Below are 23,189 nucleotides of genomic sequence, written 5' to 3' on the forward strand. Positions count from 1 at the left end.
ATTTGACCTCGGATCAGATGTGTCACCTGATTCCAAATTATGTTCAAATGCATCCAAGCTGGACTGTGCAGCATCTGTGTACACCCTTTCCATTTGCTTGAGAGGCAAGATGATTCCATTGTGAACATCAACACGGTGCACTTTAGCAGTTATGTGGGGGGGATGCAATTTGCCTGCAAACCTAAAACATTTACAAAGTTTGACTACTGTCCTATAGTAACTAAATGACTGCTATTGGCAGTAAAGGTCAAAATATTGACTAGGGTTTTAGTTAAGATGAGCTATAATGGGAGTGTTGTATATGACTTTGTTACCGATGTGTGCACGTCGGCATCATTGCAGTGCCTTAGCCTGGACATTTCGCTTTGCATTTTTCTTACTGGTTGCATTTGAATAATTCTGCCGTGCAGCAATGGCATAGTAATAAATTGAAGCATGTGGGCAGCGCAGGGGCTCAGGTTTCAGGTTGGAGGGAATACCAAACAATCAGTCCTCAGTAACGGAATCTGATACATTTCAAATCGGCTGAGACTGGAATCAAAAGAAACAGAGGTTTCATTGTTCAGTGTGTACCCTTTTGAAAACTGAATAATTAGGACTCGGGCAGAAGTAAACGTGCTGAGAAAATGTGATTCGCCAACACAAACTGACCCAAAACTCGAACCAGCGATACAATCCAAATGTATCTCATGGAAATGTAAAGTAGTTTTATTGGTCACCAGAGGGGCTTTCCTGATAATTAGTCATGAGTGTGTTTGTACATTAATTTATCTTACACACATGGTAAATGATTTTTATACAAAACATTACAGCAGGTTTGTACTGAACAATTAAGCTGCTGGTGTCTTACATAACCTTGACTTCCTGGGTTGGTGTGTATTCTTGAGTTGGTGAGTGTCTGTCTGCACATATATTCTCCTGATGGAATTTCAATCACACATTTTGTACATGTGGTTGCGGGTGTTGTCTGGATTTTTATAGCATCTAATTCCCTGATTACATTCACAGTGCATCAGATCTTGCATACAGTCATGACCACAACTAATCTTGGCTGTTGGATATAAAGATTCCTGTATTTCCACCAACATGGCTGATAATCTGATCTTAACTGTGTTGAAATGTTGCTATTTAAGAGTGAAATTATAAATTGATTAGCAATAAAAATATGACATGGTGCGCAGCTGTTTTTGCACATAAAATTATGCAAGGTACTGGGAAAACTGTCAGGCTTCTGACTACTTCCTCCCATTAGAGGGTTTTCTAGATTAATCATAATCTAAGTGTCTGTCCTCCCCACCACTGAAACTCAGGTGGTAGAAATCATAGTAATGCGTGTAGAAGTGTCCTTAAGTGTAGCATGGAAGAAAAGGGCACAGACTATTGTAAGCTGACTGGAGTGTGTTGTGTTTTTACTGCAGGGTATTTCTAGTAAACTAAAATCACTGGCTAGACTCAAGAAAATCAAGACTGAAACAATTCTGACATTTTAATACTCTTGGGAGGAATTTGATCAAATTTATTACAATTGAAACCCACTATCTGACTCTAAAGTCAAAATTAGGAAATTAATCTAGAAAAGTTTGATCAAAGCAGGAAAAGATCCTGAAGTATAGCGTGTGTTCTGCCTTCACATTATATCCATTGTGAAGCTTAGAATCAATGACATTTTGATGCAATTAGTTTGAATTGCTCCAGTTGAGCAGAATTACTGTATCTCTGCAGGTTTTACTGCAGAACTATTTGAGTAGCTAATGACAAACTGATAAGTGAAAGTACTGGATGAAGTTTTAGTGCAGGGATTGCTGTGAAATTCACCTGCTGTCTAATGTGAGTAGGCTGCTCTAAAATCACAAATGGAAAATTGCTTTAAGATGCTAGATTTGCAGCTTGGAAAGGTAACACTAAAACTAAATTCTCAACTAGAGCCCTATTTTTGTATGTAGTTATTTTTGTCGTGTGTGTGTGTGTGTGTGTGGTGTTTTTTTTTTTTTTTTTTGTTTTTTTTTTTTTGTTTTTTTTTTTTTTCTCCCTCAAATGACCTACTTTACTCACTCTACCTGGGCTACTTGATGGCTCGGCCACAAAACACACCAAAGATGCCCCAAGTGGCTAAGTCACCTGGAATTAAGTTTCCAGGTAGACGTTGGAGGCATTGGGAACATTTGGGAGACGTGCAGTAAGAGGCAGCCTCACAGAGAGCTGGGGGGGGGGGGAAACAAAACTTGGTGACAGCACAGAGGGAGTATAAAAGGTCAGCTCTGGGGGGTTTAGTCAGGACAAGAGGAATTTGGTGTAACTACACAGGATATATTACAAGCTTGCAGGTAAGGCAATGGATTCTGCAATAATAGAATTAATTAAACAATATATATCATGACTTGGGAGTTAAACATTTCAGGGGTAAAATTAATCTTAAACTTTTTTCTTTCAGGATGCTTGGGAATCTGAGTTTTTCAGTTAAAGGGGGGGAAATGTAAAATGTCAACACTGCTAAATTAAAAGCTATCTTAATAAACTAGCGTAAGCAGAACAAAGGAAATGCATGACTGATTAGTGCACTGTGGGATAATCTGTAAGAACTTCACTCTGTTTACATATCTCACAGCGTTCTCATGACCTCAAATGCATTAAAACTAAAAGTGAATCTGATTTCACTTCAAATAAACTATTTAAAGCTATACTGAGGTTGCCAGTCAGACTCCCTGAGTTCATCTGAGGTAATATATCCATCTTTCACAAGTTGCCCTTGACTGATATTGTTGTTGGTTCTCAGCCATTAACTCAAACAGAAGTGCAGTACAGGATAACTGCATCTGTAACTGACAAGCTTCATATAATCAGGCAACTTTTTTTTTTTTCTTTCACTCTCTCCCCTCATCTTCTCAGATCATGGGGGACTTTGACGCAGTTCTGAAGTACTGGGGACCAGTGGAAGCAGACTACACTGGCTATGGGAGCCTGGTTTTGAACCGGTCAGTGACTCTGGAAAGAAAAATAAGATTGTACTCGTTGTAGGTCTCATTACTCAGACCTGTGGCCAGGAGTTTAAAAATTCATCTCCTCCAGTGCAGTTTAAGAATAGAATTCATGTGTTATTTATGCCACCACCTGTCTAATTGCACACTTGGCAACCACTGCCACATCACTAACTTTTATGATGCCTAAATCTGTGTTTGTTTAAAACACGGAGATATTAAATCTTTGTCTTAAGGTCATGGTTGATGTTTGACTCGGTTATATTCAGTTGCTTAGATTTCCTCCCCCCTTCTAATTTGTGTTAATGGACAAGAGGGAAAAACGCCATTAACTGATCTAATTTAATTTCCAAACTTCCGCCAGTGCCAACACAAACATGAGCATATTGAGGATCATAATGGCGGCACAGGAGCTATTCTACTGAAGGAGATGGGATGGGCCTTATTAAAGCGGTCCCATGTGTTTGTATCCAGTCTTATCACAGCCAGGAATAAACATTTTGTGCATAAGAGTGATGTAATCAAAGTAGGATAAATTATGGCGTCTACACTGCCACCCTAAATGGCTAAAATGCAAACCATGATCTGTGTGGTATGACCCTGCTGCTCTATTTCCTCTTCAGTTTATTCACGGAGCACCCGGAGACCCAGAAGCTGTTCCCCAAGTTTGTCGGCATCCCTCAGGGTGAGCTGGCCAGTAGCTCTGCTGTTGCTGACCATGGAGCCACCGTGCTAAAGAAACTGGGCGAACTGCTGAAGGCCAAAGGCAACCATGCTGCCATTCTCAAACCTCTGGCCAACAGCCATGCAACAAAGCACAAGATCCCCATTAACAACTTCAAGGTGAGCTTAGTGTGCAAGAGGACAAAGTTTACTGTAGCTCCATCACCTCATGCTTGCTGTTAAACTGAGCTTGACTGAAGTAAATGAATTTTTCTCCTTCCAGCTGATCTCTGAGGTCATCGTTAAAGTCTTTGCAGAGAAGGCTGGACTCGATGCCGCTGGACAACAGGGCCTGAGGAACGTGATGAGCAAGGTCATCGCTGACCTTGAGGTCAGCTACAAAGAGCTGGGCTTCACAGGCTGAGACTGACTTACTACTCTTCCATACAGAGCTGAAGACATGAAAAATATCCACATGCAAATGATTTATAGGGAAATTGAAAGCCTCAGTAATCTGTATGTTACACTTTCTGGAATCAGTTTGATTCAGAGTTGCTTGGTTTACTGTATTCAACTGCTTTACACTTCTAGTGTCACTCAGAAATTAACAGCTTTGTGTTTCAGCTAAATAAAATTCTTGATCTGCATTCTTGAACTTGGAAACGCATAATGCTGAAATCACTCGTAACAATAAAACTCTCTGCACTACTTTGTCCATTGAAGTTCTGTTTTTTGTTTTTGTTTTTTTTCTCATTCTACACATTTGAATATGCATTGTCCTGACACGTTATAGTTAAACTTGATAGTGGCTGCTGACTGATCTGAAAGTCAACTGAGGACATTTGTCAGACTGTCTTGATAAGCAAGTAAAGAGTGAAACCCTTGGTGTTGGCATGCGTGCCCGTGGTCTCAAAGACACTCAAAAAACCCCTCAAATTGCTCAGTATTGTTGGACTCTCACGCAGGGTATTATCTTTCAGACTCACTTTCCACTCTTGGTCACATTCATCCTGTGAACAGGATGAGACAAAGACTTTAGCAGTCCCTCTCACAGGGAGCTATTAGGACCTATCACCTGATCTGTGGACGTTACAAGAAGCAGAGTCCGTCACATGAGCAGCTTTGGGACCTCCATTACTTCAACTTCCTGTGAGGCTGTTTTCAAGAGATAATACTCTTCCTTTCTCCCCGTCCCTGTGTTCAATGTTATCCTTGCTGCTCAGGGGAGGGAGGAGTAACCCTGAGCTCTTCTCACTCTTTACAAATTTGGAGCCCCCTCATCACCTGTTTCTTGGTTGTTTCCAGTAGAAAAAATCTAACATATGAAAGCAATGAGTTTTTCACAGGAAAAAGGCAAAATCAAATGATGCAGTGAATATTTTACAACCGGTAAATTCAAAAAAACATAGCATCTGGTTTTTGAGGCACTGCAGAGGTTTTGAGAACAGACTGATAATCTGATTAAAGTGTTGTTGCCATAGAAACTCATATATACCCACTAGTCACTTTATTAGGTATATTCAACTACTCCTTATTGCAAATACCTAATCAGTCGCTCACAAGGCAGCAGCTTAGTGCATTTAGGCACGAATACATGGTCAGGACGACCTCCTGGAGTGCAAACAGAGCATCTGAGGTGATTTAAGAGACTTTGATTGTGGGATGGTTTTATTTCAGAAACTGATCTATTTTGATTTACTCCTACACAACGGGTGTGCATTTGTCAGTGTTGCACAAATTACAACCTAAAATGAGTCGGTGGTACTGAAGAGTCGTCCTTGGATGCCTCAAGTAATTAAAGACTCACTATTTGCACACTTTCCACATTTTGCCTGAATAAGAAGTGGAAATCACGTCTTATGGTTGAGCCATCAACTGTTTCTGAGAATGTAAAATGTGAAAAACAGCCGAGAGGGTCAAAGATAACAGCCTTATCACTGACATATCTCAGTCCCACTGACTCCTTGTTGTCCTTCCCGTTCCTGACTTGATGCCAAAACAGTGTTTGGTTAACTTCCATGACGGATGATGATAACCTATTATTAGTGAGTGTGCTAGTGCACGCATGCAGACGTGACATCAGGCACGGTGCCTCTGGTCAAACGCTTTTCAAATGCATATCCACGGGACAATAGTCTCAGGTTACTTATCCATTTAGTGGCACACAGGACAAGTGTTTTTTCACGTAATTTCACCGGCCTGGTTCTCAACTGGTACCAAAGATGGGAACGGGGTGCTCCCTGCAGACAGTTCTTCTATTATTGTCATTGTCACTGCTCCTTTTAAGACTTTTCTTTTTGATGGGTGGCTGTTCAGAAAACAAAAGAAGTAGAAATTACACCTAACATTTAAACACGAAAGACTCGGAGAGTTAAGCCTCAGCCAGTCATGCAGCTCACTCTTTGTAGAGTATTTATATTTACTTTTATGGAAATGGGATTGCATTCATTATGTAAACATTTTTATTGTTGTTTTTAAATGAACTTTAAGTAGTGCAGCAATAACAAGTGCAAAGTGCAGGCTTTTGTTATTTGCTCTGCTGAAACTCGTTTTTTATACTTGACATCATTTTGAGTATAATTACTTTTTATTCTTTTTTATATGTGTGGATATAGGACACGTCCAGCAGTCATTTCACTTCATCGGGTGAATTTTTTTGATCATCAGTTTATTTTGCTTTCCAAAGAAGATTACACAAAAAAAAAAGCTTAGTTTGGAACATTATAAATGTATTCAAATTGTTTTAACGGTTATGACCGGTTATTATAAGGTACGTAACAAAGTCACAATCAAATTATGCCATGCCAACAGGTTCTTGTCAATCTGAAAACCTGTTGTTATTTTAAATGGCTCTATATTATTATCACTCTGACCTTCAGATCAATCTGTTGACCTTGAAGGAGAGGTCAGAGGTCCAATGGGAGATGATATTTTAAATCTGTGGACAATACACACCACACTTGTAAGTTTCATAGCTTCTAAGTCAAATTTTTGGTCAATTTTTGATCAATAAATCGTTACGGTGACCTTGAAGACCTCAGTGGGTGAAATTTGATCGGATTGTTACAGCCCTACAAAGTTTCATCCGAATTCATTCAAAAATGTTCATGCTATCGTGTTTACAGGCAGAATGACATGCACACACTACCAAAAACATGACGTCTTTGGTGAAGGTAACAAAAATCCACAGTTCAAAGACATTCATGTTAGGTGTGGACTGGGTGCACCCTGGCTCTCACCCTGACACACAGGTTTGGTTCCAGCCCTCTGCATCCCCAAAATGGATAAGCAGTAGAGAAAATAGATACACTCCCAGGTTTTTGCACACTTACGTCAGATAATATAATCCTGTCATGTGAAAAACTCCAAGATTGAATTTAGAAATATCCTTTTTTCAAAACTGTAACCAAAATAAACAAACAGGTATGTTGATTATTTTAATGTTGCATGGATCAGTAGATCCCCCTTTTTCCTGCTTTAACAAAAAGTTTTCCATTAAAATAGGTCACACAGGTGATTCAAATAGCCATAAAACACATGAAGCATACTGCGCTTCTGCTAATTTTATACACTGTGCAATACCAAAATGTTCTGCAGCTTTAATTGAACCTGTGAAGCAACATGATATTAACTGGACGTTAGTCGAATTATGTAAGTCCCTGCACTTTCACACACGTGTTTACGATGTGACAGATCAGGCAGCTGCTCAGGCTGAAGATGGGTGGGCTGCACTGATTCATCAAACCTCATTTCTGATGTCTCACCCTGTCTGCTGTGACAACGCTAACCACAGGGTCCAGCCGGCCACAGGCTGTACAAGCCTACAAGGGATTGAGCAGTAGTCCATGTATCCTCAAGTGTGCTGTTTGCAAATGATGAACACATAAAAAAAAAAATTAGTCATTAGCCGTCTGTTATACTCGTCTAAAAAAATATTTTTGTTTGCTGCTGTGAACTTCAGACCAGCTTGTTATCTTTTTTTTTTTTTTACTTTACATTGATTTCAGATATGAACAATATCAACACAATGTCTGGAATTTTAATTATTTCCCACCATAATTGTTTTAATGTGCTCATCCTGAAGATAAACCAGAGGATGATATCAGAGACGCATTAAAGCAAATTTCTGTCGGAAAAACAGGTCAGCGTGCTACGGCGTGTTTGTACTGAACACCCGTCTCTATACTTAAGAACCAACAGAGGTCGCCCATCAAATCTCGTCCCTGAGTCGAGCAGATTTGCTGGGTATAAAAAGTCAAGATGAGAATGTAAAAATCACATCGTCTGTGACATTCTGCACTCATTAGCTGATATGCTTTCAGCATGTTATCCACAAGCTCAGCATAATTCTCTACTCTGTGACTGCATGAATGCTTCCCCTGCTGCTGACTCAGTTGGCTTCTGTTTCCTTTCAAACTAATCGTCAAGTATCAGTTCTCAGATTTAAGGAGCAGCAAAAACACTTTCCTTAATTATGGCTTCACTTTTATGGAGGATGGAGGCTTCTGGCACGACTTCACCTATTACCAAGGTGCAAGGAGAGCTGCACCTTGCGGACCACTGTTATTTGTTTATACAGGAAAACGTGTTCAGTTGATAGCAGCTGTCAACACCTGAGCCGAGACTTGAGGCCTCGTCACGGTAGGAAAAGCAATAACATAAACAACAACTGGTTACCATGATGGTGAGGTGGCTCCTGGACTTTGGTTCACCAGTATGGACCATTGGGACTACGATGAAACAAATGACAGTGTCCTTATACATGAACATGTGTCCTGAGTGAGCAAACACAAGAGAACATTTGCACTATAATGAGATCTTCACTGACTGTCACAGATTAGACCCCGCTTCCACTCTCCACATGCTAACAAATACGAACAGTTAATTCTTGGACAATGACAATATTTTTGTAGTTTTGCCTCTCGCCGCCATCATAACAGATTTTAAACTGAAACCAGTCAATATGTGATTGAAGTGCAGACCTTCAACTTTAATTTAAGGGATTTAACAAAATGGTTGCATTAACAGTTTGGGAATTAAAGCCGTTTTTATACACAGTCCCTCAGCTTCAGAAGCTCAAAAGTAACCGAAGAACATGATTTTAAATATGAGCGTTTTTGTTTGTTTGTTTGTTTGCTTTTTAAATAAAATAGCCCCTTAAGGGAGTAGCTGAAAGAAGGATGAAAATCTTTTGCGGTCAATGACCACCGGATATCACTAAATGCTGTTTTTCCTCCCTTGAGATGCTCTGCTAGGTCATTACTGCAGCTGCCTTCAGTTCCTGCTTGTTTGTGGGTCTTTCTGCCCCCAAAAAGTTTGTTTTCTTTTCAGTAAGTGAAAAGCATGCTCTATTGGGTTGAGATCAGGTGACTGACTTGACCATTGAAAAATATCCCATTTCTTTGCCTTGAGAAATTCTTGGGTTGCTTTTGCAGGTTGCTTTGGATCCGTATCAATTTGTGTGAAGTAGTTTGACCTGAATCAGCCCTGTACACTTCACATTTTATCCTGCTACTTCTATCTTGTATTTCATCACCAATAAACACCAGTGACCTGGTTCCACTGGCAGTCATACATGCCCACACCATTACCTCCACCATGTTTGACAGATGATGTCATATGCTTTAGATTATGAGCTGTGTCTGTCCTTCACCATACTACTTACCAGTTTTTGCTCTCTCTGATGGTTTTTTTCCTTCGGCCTAATGATTGACTCCATCACATGCATCAACTCATCAATCTCTTTAAAGCTCATATTGATAGTTCAAGTGAAAATCTACCAAATACAAATTAAACACATCTTTTATCTGCTTAATGTATCATGGAATAATCAGGGAACACTCCTCACATGTCCATGAAGTCTGTTGTCAAATTACTTTTGAGCTTTTGTAAACGGGGGACTAAAATCCACTGAACTAAAGCTGAAAGTCTGCACTTCAATCACATCATAATTATTTGATTTCAAACCCATTGTGGTAGTGTTTAGAGGCAAAGTTAACAAAAAAGTGTTATTGTCCAAAAATACTTATGGACCTAGCTGTATATGAGGGACCTGTAGCTCAGGAGGTACCTAAGCTACCTCAGCCTCAGGAGGTAGCACGGGATCTACCAATCAGAAGGTCAGTTGTGAGTTCCTTGCCCACTCCAACCTCCATCTTGAAGTATTTGTGGTCAAGATACTGAACCCCAAGTTACCTCTGATAGAGACAAAGGGCTTAGATACAGAAAAAGCCAACCAGTGGACAAGGCTTGACCTTCTGTGTAGAAACAGAATAGAAAGTGCAATTACTGTAAGCCAAACCGAAAACAAATCCTTTAAAATACACAGCAAACGTCAAGTACAACACATCAGTACATAAATGAAAAGGTCATCAGTTCACTGCCACCATCTCATGACCTTCTGCACAGTTTAGGCGCCAACATTTTTCTCAATAAGCAAAAAAAAGGGGGTTATTTTTCTTTCTGTATACAGAACGTAAATGCATGAAAGAGCCATGAGAGTCAAAGATATCAGTGTTATTGCTGACATTCTCCAGCCCTACTGACCCCTCGCTGTCCTTCCAGTTCCTGGCCTGACACCATTACAGTGTTTGCCTAACCTGCGTGATAGATAATTGCTGTGATGATAACCTAACTATTAATAGTGTGTGTGCGCGCTGGTGCATGCATGCCGATGTGATACCAGGCACAGTGCTATTGGTCGCACCCTGTGAAGGACACTCCTCTCTCCTTGGTTCGTACCCCCTTTGAAGTCTGAGCAGCTGTTGACTGGGGCTGAGGTCAAACAGTTGCTGCTAATAAAAACGACAGGTTGTTTCTTCATTTAGTTGCAAGCTGAACAAACTTTATTTTAATCATTCTATATCGTCCAAGGCAATGTTCCCTGCGCGCGTGCGCAATTGCGCACTGCTGGCACGGTCTCTGCGCACAGAAAATCTGCGTTGCGCACAGAAACGCAGAATTGAAATAAAATGAATACTTTAACAATTCTGTTTTGCAGTGTTAGCCAGTGAGTGACTGGCTGCTCCCGTACGGGATTAGAACGATGCCGCCATCCCATATTTCAGCCAATAATGCGATTCACATTCGTATATACGCAGCTAATCAACGTCGTTGACAGGCTACGACAGCGTCTTTATGTGCACCGGTGTTTTAGCAAGCAAAGCGGCGTGGCTGATGTGGAGTGAAGCCACCTTAATGACAACGTGGACAAGCATCGGAGATGTGAGCAGGACAGACGGAACAATTGAAGGAAAAAGTGTGGACTTTATACCAGTTTTTAAATTGTGTTGATAGGTCACTAAAACCAGAGTTATGATAAAAACCTATACAATGTTGGGTTGTCTTCCTGAATACTGTCGTTGTTTATATTTACTGAAACGGTAAAAAACGGCGTTTTATAAGAAAAACGCTCGAAAGCACTCTCCTCCTGTGATTAAAGCCAAAACCAAAAAACCCCCACTCTTTCCTATTGGTGGAAAAATGTACCATGTCGACCAATCAAAAAAATGATATGGCAACATGGCATTTAGTTGTTTAGGAAGGGAGAGGGAGGGGGGGTTAGGAGTGAATCTTGTGTAGTTAGTGTGTAGTCAACAGTTTTGTTGTGTGTGTCAGAACAATGAGGCGACAACTGAATGTTACAGGTGTTACAGGAGTGATACATCTCCTGTTGTCAGGCCTGCAGGTATCAGGCTGTTGTTCTCCTTTATCTCATAGTGGACAGAAATTATTTTTTGGAGTGGCACAAATGATTTGTGTGGCATCAAATTTGATGCAGAACAGCTGATTGTTCTGTAAATAGTTTGAAATGTTTATTTAAAAAACGCCTTGGCTGCATTTTTAGGTAAACAGCTGCAAAAAACTTTGTTTGCATAACTCAGTTACTTTTTTGAAGAAGTAACTATATAATTAATTGCCCAGCATTGGTCATTATATACTGCATTTTGCAGACAGAGAGTTACAGGACTCTCTCCCAGACCACAGACTCATAATACAAGTCAGAGCTTTATAAAAAAAAAAAAGAAAAAAAGAAAGTTGTGTTTTCAAAATTGGAGTTTAAGTTATTTTTTACTTCCAATAGTGTTAACATGCTACACAGGTCATGAACAAGATTATTTTTTTTTTAAAATTCATTGTAAGTGGGATAAAGCAGTTAATTAAAAGTAGTCTAACATAAATGTAAACGCTGTAATTTGATTATTTTAATAAACCATGTAACTTGGATGGATTCGATGGTGGCGTGACCAGGAAGTCTTTTATTTCCAAAATAGAGACCCCTCGTTTTTTCTTGCATGGAGTCAGACTTTCTAGTATTTTTTGCTTCAATAATTGGCATCTTACACCCGTTTTAAGTCTATTATCAATTAGAAAGTCCTACATTGCTTCATTCTTGAGTTATCACATTCACAATCTTGGGTGTCCATGTTGCCTGCCCGCCCAGCAGGCTGCTAACAATATCTCATCAGCACTTTATAGCTGACGGGTAAAAACATTTGAGGAAACTAAAATCGGCAACAACAGGTCTTTAGGAGTGACAATCCAGTTGTGATATTTTTGGTAGAAATCATTGTGAGCGTGTGGAGTAGGTATGGAGGCTCTGACATGGTTTAGAGCTGCCGTTCAGCCAGTGGTGCTGGGGTCTTGGGAATTATGAACACATGATAGTAAAGCAGAAAAGTATCATCAGGTTTTGATCCACCATACAAAACCATCTGGAAACTGTCTTATTGGCAAAACAATACAATACAACACCATCAGTCATGGATTGGCCTCCCCAGAGCATCTGAAGCAGTGTGGGATTCTCCTGATAGAGGCCAGAACAAAAGGCAGCCAACATCTAAAGAAGAGCTTTGATCATCCCTCAAGAAACATAGAAAAATTATCCTGAATGAAGACATGTCTTGATGCATGCTCAACCAACCAGGTAAGAAATCTAAACAACGTTGACTCTGTTCATGGACGTAGCGTGCAGAAGAAGTCACTTGGATGAGTGATGAAATGTTTCTCCCGCTGAAAACGCTATATCCAGATGAACACAATCAACTTTTTGTTAATTCAAGAAATTACAAGAAAGCTTGCCTAAGAGAGTTCAGGCTGTCTTGGAGAATAAAGATGGTCATACCAAATACTGACTTTAAAACCAGTTAGAATGATTTAAACTCTGTTTGACTTTTTTTCTGTATTTACACCTATTTGCCATATTTGTAGCAAAATATGAAGAAACGAGATGTGGATTTTACTTGATTTAAAACTGTTGGACTATTTTATTCATTATTTATTTTTAGTTTGATTTATTTGTGCACTGGAAAGATTCAAATTTTGCCTCCAGTTCACAACTTTTTTTGAGAACCTAAATAAAAACATGGTATTAATGTAATGAAACTCCAAACAATCATATAAAGCCCACTGAAGTGTATTTACATGGAAATTTTTTTAATTATGTTCAACCCTTTAACACTTACTGCTTCATATACGGTCATGAACCAGAAAAAGTTTTCCCAGGATCTTGTACTCTGAAAAACTCTGAAAAACTGTGCTGAATCACGGGGAATTTGCAGCCAAATGAGTGCACTTGATTAATAATCATAAACAAGTGTGACCACCACTATAAAAGCAGATTTGGAGTAATCAGCTGTTTGTTAAATGGTAAAAGGCCTGTATTTATATAGCGCTTTACTAGTCCCTAAGGACCCCAAAGCGTTTTACATATCCAGTCATCCACCCATTCACGCACACATTCACACACTGGTGATGGCAAGCTACATTGTAGCCACAGCCACCCTGGGGCGCACTGACAGAGGCGAGGCTGCCGGACACTGGCGCCACCGGGCCCTCTGACCACCACCAGTAGGCAATGGGTGAAGTATCTTGCCCAAGGACACAACGACCGAGACTGTCCAAGCCGGGGCTCGAACCGGCAATCTTCCGATTACAAGGCGAACTCCCAACTCTTGAGCCACGATCGCCCCTCGTTTGTTAACAACAATCTTCCCAGGATTGGACAACCCAGCAAATTCAACCCAAGGTCAGAAAAAAATTAACAAAAACTCATCTACATCTCAGACTCTACAGACCTCAGTTAGCATGTTAAATGTTAAGGTACAATTAGAAATAGGGTGAATAAGCATAGTTTGCTGCACAGTTTAGGTTTGCAAAGTTCCATCTGAACAAACCACAACCAACGTTCTTTGGACAGATGACACCAAAGTAGAGATGTTAGGCAATAATGCACAGCACCAGCACCATGGAGGGAGAAATCCAAACGCAGCAAATCAGCACTGTGGAGGAGGGGCGATGATTTGGAACCTGGAATCTTGCAGTCATTGAGTTGACCATGAACTTCCTTGAACATCAAGTCGAGTCAAATGTGATGCCATCTGTTTGACAACTAAAGCTTGGCTGGAAGTGGGTCGTGGACAGTAGCAAATTTACAACAGAATGTCTGGAAAAGAATCAAGCTGTTGCAATGGTCCAGTCAAAGTCCAGATCTCAACCCGAAATGACATGCTGTGGCGGGACTTTAAGAGAGCTGCTGTAAACAAATGCCGCAAACTTCAGTGAAGTGTCACAACGTTGTAAAGACGAGTGGGCTGAAAGTCGTCCACAACGATGTGACACGTTGATAAAGTCATATCAAAAGCAATTAGTTCCTGCTGCCAAGGTGGTTCTACGATATTGAATTGTAGGGTGTACTTGGAGTGTTTTTCACAGCACTGTTCATGTAAAACATAATGTAATGGATCAGAATTAAATACACCTGATAACATTTATTTGAAAAAGAAGACGTGTAATTGTCGACATTAACAACTTCTACAAATAAATATAAACACGATAAAGTAGAGGAAGTTATCACTTTAAAGGAATCAATCAGAGGACCTAATCAAAGCTCGGCTGATCGATGTCCAGGGGAAGCGTGCACCGAGTCAGGTTAGACACGTAGAGAGCAGTGGCAATGGGAACGAGGCCGGCGGCCACCTTGAGAATAGTCAGCAGCCTCTCTGTAGCACTGGCCACTCCATCTGGAGTCTGTAGGGAAGGAAAGATTACACAGGATGGCTTTTTAGGAAACGCAAAGACACAAAAATTACATTTGATGTTTTATTGTCAACAACAGCGCAGAACCCTCTAAACTACAGCGATGCTGAGCTACACAACACGCACACAAACAGCTTTCCCTTCTGAGTTCAATTTCAGGCTTTTCCCTCTGTGCAACTTCAGCTTTATGAATCAGTCAACAAAAAAGTTGCTTAGCCATCATACTGCTGAAGGAAAAAAAGAAAAAGAGACAAACAGCCAGAAGCTGTTTCACAAGCCTGAAAACGATGACTACAACAAGTACTGGATGTTTAATAAAGCCAAATAAATCCTTATGCAAAGATAACAAATCTGTAATTTTGTTCTGCATACATTTCAACAAGAAATGTGTTCAAGAAACACAACATGCAACAGTGTGCAAGGCAAAACTTTACTGAGAACATACAGTGGGGCAAAAAAGTATTTAGTCAGCCACCGATTGTGCAAGTTCCCCCACTTAAAATGATGACAGAGGTCAGTAATTTGCACCAGAGGTACACTTCAACTGTGAGAGACAGAATGTGAAAAAAAAAATCCATGAATCCACATGGTAGGATTTGTAAAGAATTTATTCGTAAATTAGGGTGGAAAATAAGTATTTGGTCACCTCAAACAAGGAAAATCTCTGGCTCTCACAGACCTGTAACGTCTTCTGTAAGAAGCTTTTCTGTCCCCCACTCGTTACCTGTATGAATGGCACCTGTTTGAACTCATCATCTGTATAAAAGACACCTGTCCACAGCCTCAAACAGTCAGACTCCAAACTCTGCCATGGCCAAGACCAAAGAGCTTTCGAAGGACACCAGGAAAAGTATTGTAGACCTGCACCAGACTGGGAAGAGTGAATCTACAATAGGCAAGCAGCTTGGTGTGAAAAAATCAACTGTGGGAGCAATCATCAGAAAATGGAAGACATACAAGACCAATGATAATCTCCCTCGATCTGGGGCTCCACGCAAGATCTCATCCCGTGGGGTCAAAATGATCATGAGAACGGTGAGCAAAGATCCCAGAACCACACGGGGGGACCTGGTGAATGACCTGCAGAGAGCTGGGACCAAAGTAACAAAGGTCACCATCAGTAACACACTACAACGGCAGGGAATCAAATCCCGCAGTGCCAGACGTGTTCCGCTGCTGAAGCCAGTGCATGTCCAGGCCCGTCTGAAGTTTGCCAGAGAGCACATGGATGATACAGCAGAGGATTGGGAGAATGTCATGTGGTCAGATGAAACCAAAGTAGAACTTTTTGGTATAAACTCAACTCGTCGTGTTTGGAGGAAGAAGAATACTGAGTTGCATCCCAAGAACACCATACCTACTGTGAAGCATGGGGGTGGAAACATCATGCTATGGGGCTGTTTTTCTGCCAAGGGGACAGGACGACTGATCCGTGTTAAGGACAGAATGAATGGGGCCATGTATCGTGAGATTTTGAGCCAAAACCTCCTTCCATCAGTGAGAACTTTGAAGATGAAACGAGGCTGGGTCTTCCAACATGACAATGATCCAAAACACACCGCCCGGGCAACAAAGGAGTGGCTCCGTAAGAAGCATTTGAAAGTCCTGGAGTGGCCTAGCCAGTCTCCAGACCTCAACCCCATAGAAAATCTGTGGTGGGAGTTGAAAGTCCGTGTTGCTCGGCGACAGCCCCAAAACATCACTGCTCTCGAGAAGATCTGCATGGAGGAATGGGCCAAAATACCAGCTACTGTGTGTGCAAACCTGGTAAAGACCTATAGTAAACGTTTGACCTCTGTTATTGCCAACAAAGGTTATGTTACAAAGTATTGAGTTGTATTTTTGTTATTGACCAAATACTTATTTTCCACCCTGATTTACAAATAAATTCTTTACAAATCCTACCATGTGGATTCATGGATTTTTTTTTCACATTCTGTCTCTCACAGTTGAAGTGTACCTCTGGTGCAAATTACTGACCTCTGTCATCATTTTAGGTGGGGGAACTTGCACAATCGGTGGCTGACTAAATACTTTTTTGCCCCACTGTATACTGACATACATTCAGATTAAAATGTGTGAAGGGCTAGATTTGGATTTCACATATGACTTAAAACATCTTCAGTGTTTGTGACCCAGACTGCTACAAACCTGATTCTCCGCAAACAACAGGGGACAGTGGAGCGACGCAGCCAGCTTCCTGACAGCATCCAGGCGCTCAGCGGGGGCGGAAGCGTTCCGAGCTACAAGAAAGAGAAGCATAAAAGGTCAGCTGGTCAGACACAAAAAAGCCTGAAAGTACAACAATATGTGTTGTGGGTGGTGTTCAACGGTGAAGTAAAATGTAAACAGTGGTAGACAATTTCTCCTTGATTTAATCTCAGCTTATTTTTTTCCCTTCTTCCTGTGAATCAAGGGACTGGGGAAAAAACAAAACATAAAACAAAACAAGACAAAAAGAAAAACACATAAAAGGATTTTAACCGTTGCCCTACCATTCGTAACCATGAAGCAAACTTTTCCAAGGAAATATCCCGGGTCCAAATATTTCAGGGACGCTTCTGCTGACTGCAAACTACAACAAAATAAAACAAAACAGAATGAAGCACTGCTACATCATATCATCTTTGAACTTGTTTTTAACTTAAAATATAAAATATTTTGGACAACGTATGTCAGAGGCATCGGGATCTCGTTTCTGCATGATGACATCAAGTTTCTCCTTCATGAAACCTCAAAATCTGAGGTTTAGTGCTCACAGTTTGGGTGAAGGTGACGCTTCAAGTAAGGCGGAGTTTTAAGTACTGGAGATCTTGTATTGAAGAGGACTGAGTGGAACCAGAACGAGCTGTTGATAGTCAGAGTGAATCATTGTGATCATCAACACCATGGTGATCAGGTAAACCACCTGGGCACCTCCTAGATGAGGCGTTTTGGGCAAGTCCTGCTGGAAGGAGGCCCCAGGGCAGTCCCAGAACACACTAGAAAAATAAAGTCTCTGGGCTGGTTTGGGGCAATTTGTGTGGTTTAAAAATGACATCTCACTCTGGTAACAATTAAGTAAGAACAACACAAAAACAAAGCTGTTATATGAAGCAGAACCTGTGTATTCAGGTGGCCAGTACAACAAATTGCATCTGGACATGTATGTATTTTTTCATCTTGGTGACTAGGAACAAGTCCAGGTTCCTTTTCAATAGACACTCACTGAAATCAGACAAAAGGAGGGTACCCCTGGATCAGGCCTCCGCGGACTGTGGAGTTTGCACCGACTTCTTCCCACAGTCCTGGCTTAGGTAAGTGTGAGTGTGAATGGCTCTTTGTCTCTCTGTGTTTGCCCTATAACACACCGGTGAGGGTGTACCCCATGACAGCTGGGATTGGCTCCAGCACCCTCGCAACCATGAAATGGATAAGCTGAAAATCGACGGATGGATTTGAAAGTTACCTGAGCTCTGAAGTTAGGTTGATGATGAACACAACCAAGTCTATTCTGGGACGGCTCTCATCATTCTCCATGGGCAAAGGAAGGCTCTTAGCTAGTCTCCTGTTAAGTACAAAGAGCGATGACAATCATGGGACTCTTACCCACCTCAGGTGGTCTTCACACATCAAAGTCATTGCATAACTGAGTAATTTGCTGCAGCTGCAGAATAACAGTGCAGCATCACGTACGAGTTCCCCAGTCAGAATTTCACAATTATTTAATCATAAAGTCAATATTACATTACCAGCTGGAAACCTGTTATGACGTTGCAGTCTGAGTAGTACAAAAGTCCTTTTCCCAAGTACATAACTACTTGTTTGTTGTTGATTATGAAAAATATTTTGTTACTAAATAAACGTTTACAGTCATACTGTTTAAACATAAATGCGACTGATGGTAGAAAACAAATCTTGTTTCGTTGTGAGGATGGCAGACTCGGTTTCCATTTGTGTGCTGCAGCCACTTTCCCCTGACAGATAGCAGACTTCAGCAGTTTGCAGGATGAAGCGAGCTTTACTCACACGTTCACAGTGACACTGGTCTCCTCCACCAGAACATCTGCTAAACTCTGCTGAAATTGCTCCTCACTCTCCACCAGCTGCAGGAAACAAAAACTACCAGTCAGCACAAAACCTGATGATCCCACTTTACACCATCACACAGGTTAAAAAAAAATCTCTTAAACCTGTCAGAAGAAACATTTCGCAGTCACAGTTCAAAGATGTTGCCACTTTCTTTTTTTTTTTACAGCGGCTTTTGCTCATATAGAGATTTATGATGATAAAATCATAAATTACAATGCAATAAAACATTCTGAAAAATATTAATTTATACAGACTGTGATCTAATTTGACTGTGGTTACAGTGAGAGGCTATGGAAAATAAAAGGACCACCCTCTGCACCACCTACTGGCCAGACATTAGCAATTTTTCCAACATCTGTTTTCAGCTGCTGCAAGGACAAATACTTAAAGCCCGTTAAGAATAATCATCTGACCTCCTGAAGCAGCCCTGAACCCTAAAATGGAAGCAAACGCTCTATTTTGGAAAATATGAATGGATTCTTTGCATTTTGTTAGAGTTGTGGCAAGGGGTATGTGCAAAGCCCCACAAAATATTTTAATGTATTTAAAGACACATAACAGTGGAGTGATGGGTTGGTTAAAGTGGTTAAAGAAAATGAATTTAATGAATTTAACAATTTTCAGTATAAAAATATTTCATCTCCTGTGTCGTGCCATTTTTAATAGCACGTGTGCTGCTGCAACAGCCTGAAAACCATACTCAATGTTTCTGCAATATTCTCCTCTGTATTTATTGGGAATGTGGTGTATCAAATCGTCTGTTATAATACAAATTTTCATATGATATAAAAAAATCTCACTGATATAGTGATGTCATGGGTTTATCCTCCCTAATGTGGACAACAAGATGTATGCCTCTAGTGAAGGCCTAGTGAAAGATACTACAAAATAAAAGCACAATGATTGGCCAAATATGCACAAAAACTATTCTAGCTGAAGATGGAAGCTACAACATTGTTTCTTCAGGCACAAACACACCATTGAGGACAACCGGGATATGTAGGTGCGCAAGGAGGAGATACTAACAGCTGGTGAAGTGTGACCACTTTTAAACAAGGGCATCGCTGGAGCACTGCACTCCATATGACACAAAGAGCACGTGTTGGATGGAAATTAGCGGTAAAGTACAGGTTTATGCAACTGCATAAAATGCAATATTCCAGAGAGAATATATTTTTATTTATGTGACAGTGTTGTAAGGGTTATTTTAGTTTAACTGTTGTTGGAATGTTTTGTTTGCTTAAAATTTCCGGGGAAAACACTACCTAGGCTACTTTTGAGCTTACATTTGACTTCTGCTGTGTGTCACTATTACTCTATGTTGCTGCTGGCAATGGATTCACACCTTGAACCAGGTAGTCTGCCAGGTGGATGTAAGATACCCTTCATATTTGTTTGCGCTAACAAATCTTTTGCCTGCAGTAAAAAAAAAAATATTGTTCAGTACTTTTTTCAATATTGTAACAATATCGTTATTATAAATTTCCTTGAAATATTGCGATAGAATTTTGAGGTTATATATCACCTGCCCCTAGTATTTATTTAAGAGAAAATATTCTGAAGGTTCCCCCTGAAACAAATAACAACAAAAAAATCCTGCCTCTAGTTCTTCTGCTGCTCACTTCAGGGGTCACCACAGCAGATCATCGCCCTCATCTCACACTATCCTTAGCATCCTCCCTGTCACACCAACCCTGTGCACATCCACAATCCTTCTTTTCCTTAAGTCCTTCTCACGCCTTTCCTTCCTTCTTGCTGTCTCTAAACACGCCTTTCCTTTTCCTTTGTCTTACAGTAGCACGATTTCCACCAGCACCACAGGCAGTCGCTGTCATCCCGGTATGGAAAGATCATTCTTGATGACCCGCATGTTTGTTTGGGTTGGCAAGATTTTGCACGCTTCCTGACACAACCCTCCCCTTTTATCTGGGCTTGGGATCCCACCCTCCTTCGGACTGAATTGGAAACGCCTCTGGTTGTGGGTGTTATAGAGCTATTATAGAATAAAAGTATTATAAAAACGTTGAGATAGTGTTTGTTAGGTAGATCTACAGAAAAGTCAAGATTTATCCACACAACACCGACGACGCCAAACAGCTGCTAGACTGTGTAAAAACCTCTTCCTGATACAGTCATATTTGTCTTTAAGTGATTTTGCTAGTCCAAGCTGACGACCATATATCTGGGATATTTACGACCAGATATCTCCCAATAAAAAACACATCCAGTCAGCCGTTAGCTCGTCCTGAAAACAGCTACAGTCACAGCACACAGCTCGATATTTGCCTTTTCTTTTTAAATTTTTATTTCTTAAAGTGAACAACTCACCAAGATGTTCGCTGTGTTCAGACCAGGGAGTTTACTAAAAGGCTTCAACAACGACATCCTCGCTAAACTTGATAAAGTTTTGTAAACAAACCCGGGGCGAACATTTCTTTCTCTCGCGCTTCTTTTCCAAACATGCGTCTGGCGTCATGACGTATACCAATCTTCATTGGCTGTTTTCTTCTGCCACCTACAGGCCGCCGGGAGTCATGCACCTTTGGCAAGCGTGGACCTACCTCACATTCAGATTAGATCGGTTACTATACAACTGGTTACTATTCATACATTCATCCCATATAAACGGGAACTTGACAGTATATATACGTATATACAATATATAGGTATTTACAACAAAGAGAATATACAGCATGCTTTGATTCAGCAACAGTATATGAATGTTTTAGTGAAGACGATACCTTGTTTTTTGCATTTTATGTAGTTCTCACTCTGATTTTAATTTCCTCATAACTTGATGTACCCGGGACGCAACGTCATGACAGAAAGAGAAACGTGTACCTTCCATACCTGTAATGTGTACATTTTTAAATATATATATACATAGTTATTCATATTTTGATATCTTACTTTAAACCCTTCAGTCTAAGTACAACCTGCGGAAAAGATCATCAAAACTGTAAAGCTCAGACTTTTCCAACGTCTTCCTGCTATCTTTTCCACCACCAAAAGCAGCTCCTGTTACCTGAAAAATTTGGCTTCACTTTTGCATGAGGAAGTGGAGCTAGGGCATCCATCTTTACAAACAGCACCAGGCAAATGTTTAGACATGGTGAGTGTGAAGTTGTATGGATTCATACTCAGTGTTACATGAATCCATAGGCATGATTATGTTTTGTCCTCTAATAACCATTACCGCATAATCACTGGCAACTTTATTAGGTAAATCTTGCTAGCACCAGGCTGGACCCTCTTTTGCCCACAGAACTGCCTTAATTCATCAAGGCCTAGATTCAACAAAGTGCCAGAAAGATTCCTCAGATTTTGATTCATATTAACAGAAAATCATCACAAAGTTGTTGCAAATTTGCCAGATGGTGACTGTGGAGGCCATTTGAAATATCCATCAGAAGCCGGGTACACTGTGGTCATAAAATAATCTGTGTAATTGAGCAGCAATACTCAGTATGTGGTGTTTAAACAACGTTCAGATGGTCAGGTGTGCCAAGAAAATATCCCCATTACAACACCCAAGTCTCAGCATCCTGAACCTTTCATATGGTCAAGACTAGATCAATGCTTTCATGTTTTAAGCCCAATTCCAACCCTACCACCCACATCTCACAGCAGAAAATGAGAATCATTAGAGAAGTCAACATTTTTACAATCTTATGGTTTCTCCTGCAAATTGCAGCCAGTTTCCTGTTATTAGCTGACAGGAGTGGGGTGGGGTGTGGTCTTTTGCTGCCACAGCCAATCTGCTTCAAGGTTCAACGTACTGCAAATTCAGAGATGAGCTCCTCCATAACTTGGTTGTTACAAGTTATTTGAGTTATTGGCGCCTTCCTATCAGCCGTTCTCCTCTCACATCTAGTATCAAGACAACATTTCCAACCAGAGAACATCAACTTACTGGATATTTTCTCTTTTTCAGACCATTCTCTGTAAACCCTAGATGGCAGTCTAAATCATCAGTGAAATATTTTGAAATATACAGAACAGCCCATCTGACAACAACAACCATCCCCAATGTACTTAAACCACCGCCCATTTTGATGGTCAGCTTGAACCTGTCTTTATGTCTAAATGGACCCAGTTGCTGCTGTGATTGACTAATTAGTAGCTGAACAGGTGTACCTAATGAAGTGGGTGGAGTGTGTATGTGGTTTTCAGCAATGTCTCTATATAAGAAGACAGCATTTTTGGGTGATTTGTTTTAAACACATGGAAATACACTTCACTGAAAACCAACACAACAGCTCTGCCACAACCTTCTTCACCTTTAGGCAACATCATCAGGAAGCTGTGATGAACTGATCTACATTTCTTTCATTCCATGATAGGAGGGAAAAAAAATAGAAACCTATTTGTATAATGTTAAAAAATGTGTCTGACTATAATTGAGGTATCCCCCCCAATTAAAGCTTAAAAACAAACCACAAC

The 23,189-nt window shown here is 40.5% G+C and overlaps 2 protein-coding genes across 2 annotated transcripts; one reads left to right on the forward strand and one right to left on the reverse strand.

Moving 5' to 3' along the window:
• Positions 1–2,239: 2,239 nt before the first annotated feature.
• On the forward strand, positions 2,240–4,360 carry mb (myoglobin). Its single transcript, XM_085459545.1, has 4 exons — positions 2,240–2,324; positions 2,887–2,972; positions 3,599–3,818; positions 3,922–4,360. The coding sequence occupies exons 2-4, from the start codon at positions 2,890–2,892 to the stop codon at positions 4,060–4,062; spliced, it is 444 nt and encodes a 147-aa protein (XP_085315671.1). The 5' UTR covers positions 2,240–2,324; positions 2,887–2,889; the 3' UTR covers positions 4,063–4,360.
• Positions 4,361–14,392: 10,032 nt separating this feature from the next.
• cenpm (centromere protein M) lies at positions 14,393–21,227 on the reverse strand. The gene is made up of 6 exons (XM_085459550.1): positions 21,075–21,227; positions 18,684–18,760; positions 18,124–18,222; positions 17,171–17,250; positions 16,827–16,918; positions 14,393–14,666 (listed from the first exon to the last, which is right to left on the reverse strand). Exons 1-6 carry the CDS (start codon positions 21,129–21,131, stop codon positions 14,517–14,519), a joined length of 555 nt encoding a protein of 184 aa, XP_085315676.1. The 5' UTR covers positions 21,132–21,227; the 3' UTR covers positions 14,393–14,516.
• Positions 21,228–23,189: the final 1,962 nt, after the last annotated feature.

The sequence above is a fragment of the Copadichromis virginalis genome, linkage group LG6 (assembly GCF_057382275.1).
Source record: "Copadichromis virginalis isolate Kocher_CV1m ecotype Utaka linkage group LG6, C_Virginalis_male_GT1.1, whole genome shotgun sequence".
Lineage (NCBI taxonomy): Eukaryota > Metazoa > Chordata > Actinopteri > Cichliformes > Cichlidae > Copadichromis > Copadichromis virginalis.